General features: G+C 34.1%; 1 protein-coding gene across 1 annotated transcript in view; it reads right to left on the reverse strand.

The window, feature by feature from the left end:
• XRCC4 (X-ray repair cross complementing 4) overlaps positions 1-7,021 on the reverse strand; it is a 95,146-nt gene that overhangs the window by 29,323 nt on the left and 58,802 nt on the right. Inside the window, exon 7 of the mRNA XM_015809949.1 lies at positions 5,567-5,711. Coding sequence (XP_015665435.1) covers positions 5,567-5,711 — 145 coding nt within the window. The remainder of the gene's footprint in view (positions 1-5,566; positions 5,712-7,021) is intronic.

Consider the following 7,021-nt stretch of genomic DNA (forward strand, 5'->3'; position numbering starts at 1 on the left):
TTCTAACTGTCAGGAAGTTTCTCCTTAGTTCTAGGTTGCTTCTCTCCTTGATTAGTTTCCATCAGACATCCCACTTTTATGGTCACATGAGAAAAAAATGACTCATTAGCTTTGGGAAAACAGAAACAATAGTATAGGTCAGGGGTAGGCAACCTCGGCTCTTTTATGATTCATGGACTTCAACTCCCAGAATTCCTGAGTCAGCTATGCTGGTATAGGTCTAATGTTTTGGCTCATATTAAAGAGAGCATATACATGATCTATCTACCATATCTCCTCCTCCATTTCCTCAAATTACAAATGATTTGCAAATAAAATTAGCATAAATTTCACAATGTATTGTATTGCATTAATATCCAGTCTCCATGCCACTCCTGTCCTCTTCTTCAACGAAGCCAAATACTCTACTATTTTACAGCAGCTAATATGATTAAATAATACCCCACAGACATCTCTCATTTCATTTGGGTTAGGGATGTATGTTATTAAGCAAAGATTTTAGTAATACAATCTGTCTTTCCAGTTTGGATAAAGGTACTTTGCTACCTAAAACAAAGAACAAACTAGTGATTCCTGCCGCAAAGTTCTACCTTTGGCATGAAAGCTGACTAATGACTTTGAGCTGGTCACTCTTAGCCCAACTCACCTCACAAATGTATTGTTGTGGGGAAAATAGGAGGAGGAAGGAGTATTACGTATGTTCATCACCTTATTTACTTATAAAATAATGCAGACAGGATAAAATGTTTAAAGATTTGAAAATTGGTTTCAATTTTTTTAAAATGCATAGGTAAAATAACATGTTATTTTATAATTGAATAACTTTCTGGGATTAAGAGGTAAAGGATGAAGAAGAGAGTTTCTAACGTTATATAAATGTTTGAACTGTTTTAATTATTTAATTTTCCATTGCTAAAGATTTTGTATGAAACAGACATAAAACAAAAACTAGAAGACAAAGAGTTTACAGTACTATTCTTTCCCAAAACAATTTATCTGTATGAAACTCTTGCAAAAGAACATTACAAAAGCACTAAACACCCAGTAAATTAAAATAAGTAAATGTTTCTAAAATGCAGTGCTATGTTAGCATGTACTGTATGCTTGAAAGAAAATAATAATGTTTTTTTAAATAAAAGGACTGCAGTATAAACTTCATACTCTCAGTGGGCTGTGGAAAAGGTTGATGCCTTTTTATATGGGCATCCAATTTCAGAGAGTTAAATCTTTTCAGTAAAATATTTCTTATATGAGACAACAATACCAACATCTGCAGGGTCCTCCGAGAAAGCTGAAATTCAAGATAAGCCAAGGGTTTTGCAGTTAGAATCACTGGTGGTAGCAAACCACATTTTAAACAAAGCTTGAATTCAGGGTTTAAACAGGCAAGCCACAAGCAATAAATTAGGCAAAAGAAGAGATATAATCCTTCAGGAATTCATGATGTACCCCAGACTTGCTATGCTTTTAAGAAGGCAGAGGGTTATCGAAAGAAAGGCTGTTTATGTCCTCTACAGTATTTTGAAGAAAATCCTACACAACTTTAGTAAGACATTTCCCAAGGAGATAATATAGATTACTAAACGAGGTGGTATAAGCAGCCATGCACTTAAAATTCCCATGAGAGTGTCCTTGCACAGGTCAGTCTCACACCCACCAGAAGGAAAAGCCATAATGTTAGTCTTTAGTTTTCTTTGATCTCTGTTTGTAACCCACTCTAATTCAAAGTATAATTGACAGAGTGGCAGCAGGAGAGAAGAGTTCTCAGCATCAAAATGCAAAGCTGTGGCTTTCAGATCCGCCTGACAAAAATGTAGTAGTTGCAAGAGAATTCAACTAGCACTATTCAGCAAAGACCGTTTTTATGTTAGGGCTTTAACACAACTAGGACATGAATTGGTTTTTAAAAAGGAGCAAACCTTAGTTAAATATCAAGTATCCCGGTTCAGTTATCTTGTATCATAACTTATGATAAGACTTCCATAATAAATTTACCCATCCTCAAAAGTTGCATAGTGGTGTTAGTTTTTAACACTCTCATTTACAGATGGAGGAATCAGCCCAGAGAGCATCTTGCCCAAGGCCACCCAGTAAGACCAGGACTGAGCTGGGATATGAAATGAGATTTCTAAGATCCAAGCCTAATAAACTATTCACTGGACCACACTGGTTTCGGATCCAGATGCAAGATGAGTCATGACCCAGAAAATAAGCTGAAGATTTTTGCCATAGCTAGAATAAATGAACCATTCATATTTCCTGCAAATAATAAAACAGGCTTCACTTTTTTACTCAGCATGCCAAATTCAATCCTGCCCCACTTCAAGGCTCCTGTTTTTTAAGGAAAGGGGCACACAGTAAGAAGCACCAATGTTACTGCTTCCAAATTAATTTCTAGAACGTGTGTTCTCCTACATCCTTCTGAGTAGATATAAACATTCAGTAATACTTTTATGCAAAACATACAGGCAGCTAAAGAAAATGTTCCCATCCTATTGTTATTGTTATAGAGCCCCTCTCAGGGAGATGGGCAGTTAAGAAGTGTGAAATTAAACAAACAAACAAACAAACAAGCAAACATCTTATGATTGTGACTAAGAATCATCACTGCCCTTTGTAAGAGACAGGACCATTATTTAAGAGTTATCCCAGCCTTGTGCCCATTAAAATATAAAGCAGACATTTCCTTAGAAGTTTATTGCTGTAACCTCTATATATTGTTATTTGCAAAATGGAAAAATACATTGATCATAATTTAGCAGGTTCGTTTTGAAGTTTATGTCAGTTGCCTTCTAAAATCCTGATTTACAGAGTGATTTTGTTTCCTGAGATTTCTTGGAAATGTTTTTGCAAAAAAGCAAAAGAACTCTATTCCAACCAGAATCCCATGATATTAATCTTAATGTTCCACTAACTGCAAAAAGTTCAGTCAAGATTTCAACCCAAGGACTTACTTTACTATGTACTTTACTGGTATAATGAAATCTCTTTACATAGAGCACCTTATTGCATTTGAACTACAAAGAAGCCTTTCTTCTGATATAATGGCAGTTATTGCCATTTTGTATTTTTTGTTTGCTTGTTTCATGAAAGGGATAATAAGAGCCAAAACATATAGTGATGCTTCATCTAAGGGAATAATTTGGTAAATAAAAATGTAACATCAATCACTTTAGTTATAAATTGGTAGAAAACAGCATGAAGATTCTGCCCTCCAACAGATTATTGCAAAAATATCTGAATATAATTTATTTGTAAATAACTATGTTAATTACTAATCCAGCAACGAATTTCTAGCATTACTTTTTGTCTTAATTGTAAAGAGCTATGTTAAATAGCATTTATTTAAGCAAATAGCTCATGGAAGCTTAAAATAGTTTAAATGGCTGCTTACATTTATAAAATTTATAAATGGAACATTAAAAATGCAACAGGTATACAACAAGATTAAAAAGTAACATTAACATTTGATCCATTTTGCTGAAAAAAAGTATTTTGTCTTTAGCTAAATGTATAAATGTATATATTTGTGATATTCTAGATGATTTAAAAAAAGAGCCAATTTGGTGTAGTGGTGAAGGTGCTGGCCTAGAACCCAGGAGACTGTGGAAACTAGCTGGATGACTTTGGATCAGTTATTCTGTCAGTCCAACCCACCTCACAGGGTTGTTTTGGTGGGAAATATAGGAGGAGGAAGAGGTATCAGGCATGTCTACTACCTTCAGTTATTTATAAAAATAATAAAGGCAGGATAAAAAAAATCTAAAAGAAGAAATGTGAATGGAAATTACCTAAAAGACATTAATCACATGTTGAATCCGCCAATATGCCAGTTTATTAAAGATATAGATTAGTGTATTGAAAAGAACTGCGCCACAGAAAAAACAAAAGTATGTTTATCCTTTTCTCTCTTGGAGTAAATAGTGACATTTAGTTAAATTTCAAAAGAAGAGGGAAAACAATTAGTTCTGAACAGTGGTGGGATTCAAATGTGTGAACAACCGGTTCTCTGTGTTGATGCCCCTTCCAGAAGTCCATTCTGGGCCTGGGCAACAAAAAATTAGCTACCAGTTCTGCCGAAGTGATGCGAACCGGCTGAATCCCACCACTGGCTCTGAGGTTTCAAAGTAAAATCACACAGTAGAAAATAATAGTACAATTTCACATAATAATCTAAGTTGCAATTGAAATATTAATATTAAATTAGCCACAATTAAAAATGTGTAGTATTAACAAGAAGTCTGGATTATATAGATTATTTTAGGACAGAAAGAGGAATGATTAGAAAAAATTGATTTATTTTTTAATTACCCCAAAGGACCAACAACAAAATTAAAATAACATTACCAATTCTAATTAACCTACTAAAAATTCTTAAGAGTTGCCAAAAATATTAAGGACAGTTAGAAATCATTATATATCTAATATATTAATGTATAAAAATCAAGGAAAGCTCAAAAAGATCTGGTTTCTTTTAGATTTTAAGACACCTAACAAACCTCTAGAATTTATCACATGCAATATTTTCAGTTATTCTGACACCAGGAAGACCATGTGACCAATTTTGTCCTATTGGGATTCCTCAGAAATGAGTGGCCAGATGTTATTTTATGGGGTTCAAATTCTTTACGAGGAACTGAACTCACGAACCTTCAAACTTTAAATGATTATATATCGTACATTAACTTTAGGAGCTTCCAGGTCCTAGCGCTAAATAGTTACAGAACCAGTATATATGTAGTAGCTTCCCTTAATCACTCAGAGCAAAGATACTGATGTTACATTATGTCATATCCCCATTTTAGTATTTTATATGACTTTCACTCTCCATCCCGTGTGAATAAGCTAGAATCCCATGTATGGGGACATGACCTAATGTAACATCTTTATTAAAGGAGCATGGTGGCTCATGTGGTTAGGAGGCTAGGTTGGAGGTTAGGAAGCCCACATTTGAGACCCGAATGCTGCTGCGTGGTGGTGTGAGCTCCCATCAGTTGCTCCAGGTCCTTGACAGGGACACAAAAGGAGCTCCCACGGACATCCGTCAGGAAATGGAGATGTCACTGCCTAATCCTTTCAACTCAGAAGCGCCTTAAACCATTTAAGCATTCTCTCTTGGAATGCTTATATGTGATGGTAGACATTATATACAATTCTTGTAGCTCAAGTGGGATTTTTATAGGAATAATCAGCAGGAAAATTATAAGTAAAATCATTTAGATGAATTTATGTAACCAAACATTAGAGATAAAAAGACTATCACAAAATTATTCAAAGAAGCACACTTTAGTAAGTACTGCTTCGGTAGATACAACGTCTGAAACAGTAAAAGTTATTTTAAAAATTAACCTTTCTGTGTAATTTAAGAATTTACAAATGACCACACAATTTTATTTTTTCTATAGCCAAAAGGCATAAGATAACTGAGTTTAGGCAGAGTATTAGGATATAATTTTTTATCTGGAAAAGTTGATATATGTATTATTTTTATAATGAAATATTTATGTACATACCGAGATTTTTGCACTATAAATTTATCCCTCATATATGTTTTTAAAAAGCTTACTTTTCTTTTGAAGTAGTTTGGGTATCTTCTATAGCAATCTTTGGTTTAGTATTTCCAATTTTTGAAGCCCGTTGTCTTCTTTTTCTACTTGGAACTGTATCAGTAATATCTGGACTACCAAGTAACGCATCTCTTCTGGGTTTGACTGTCAGAACAGAAAAGATAACTTAATAAGGCATGGGATTAAATTATCAATTCTAGGAACATTATGAGAAGGCATATGAATAGCAAATGTTACAATTGTTGATGCCTTGATAAATGAACATTTATTTCTCTGGACAAAATTTAGGTCATACTATATTCCTCTGCTCCTCTTAACATTTGCTTCTTCTCAGCATGTTAGGCTTGCTCTTTCTCCACTTTATACCAAATCTGGTCTAAACATCTAGCTGACTATGCAACCAACCAACCATCAAACAAACAAACAAACAAACAAACAAACAAAGAAACAAAATGTAATCCAATTCCTAACAACTCCGGGCAACTCACAATAATCAAACAAAGAAAATTACGGTAAAATCAGTAAAAGGTAAAAGATGGCAAGTGCAACAGTGCAGATGGAATGGAATAAGGGGTCCCACTTTTTGTTGTCAAACAACAGCAGAACGAGGATCATCCAGATTCAGGAGGAAATTTATTCCAGAGGGCAGCTATTTCTACAGAGAAGGTGCATATCCAGAATCCCGATAAATAACATTGTTTAATCCAAGAACCCCAAGATGTGCTGACCCTGCAAAACTGAAGTGGTTTGGGAGATATTATATAAAATAGGCAGTCCCTCAAGTAATCAGGTCCTATGCTACAAAGGACTTTATAGGTAACCACCATCCTCTTGAATTAGACTCAAAAGCAAGCTGGCATTTCTGTGTGAGTGTGTTGCAGTAGGATGTGAAATGAACATTAATCTAGTTACATACTACTTCCAAGAATAAACTTTAATTTCATTAACTTAGAGTTCTAAACTTTAAATAATGCTTACACTGTCTCTACAGGTAGCTCTACCATTTTTTTAAAAACATCTTCAAACCACTTTTTCTTAAAAATATTTCCAAATATCCAAGTGAAGAGATCAAAGTTTGCAAAAGAAAAAGATGGGAAATTCATTTTCCAGATTTCCCTTTTCTGATTTTCAAGGAACCAGCTTGATGGCATACGATCTCATTTTTATGTTTCCCAAGATGCAAATGTTAGAGGAAATAAACTTTTTTCTCCATTTATGAATTGATCCACAGGATTTAGGTTAATAGACAGAACACACATTACTTCAAGCTTTTAAACAGAGGATAATTCCATTACTAGAATAAGTATACTGGTCTCAGTATGTCTCGTTCCTAAACAAATAAAATATATTGGTGATAATAGTTTCACTTATTAAATTTAAGTTCTCACAGATGCTGTTTGATTTTTCTCCATCATATAAAGAAATGTTTTTTTAGTCATCTCAAGACTTAAAAA

This window comes from Protobothrops mucrosquamatus, unplaced genomic scaffold (assembly GCF_001527695.2).
Source record: "Protobothrops mucrosquamatus isolate PMUCROS unplaced genomic scaffold, P.Mucros_1.0 scaffold6, whole genome shotgun sequence".
In the NCBI taxonomy this organism is placed as follows: domain Eukaryota; kingdom Metazoa; phylum Chordata; class Lepidosauria; order Squamata; family Viperidae; genus Protobothrops; species Protobothrops mucrosquamatus.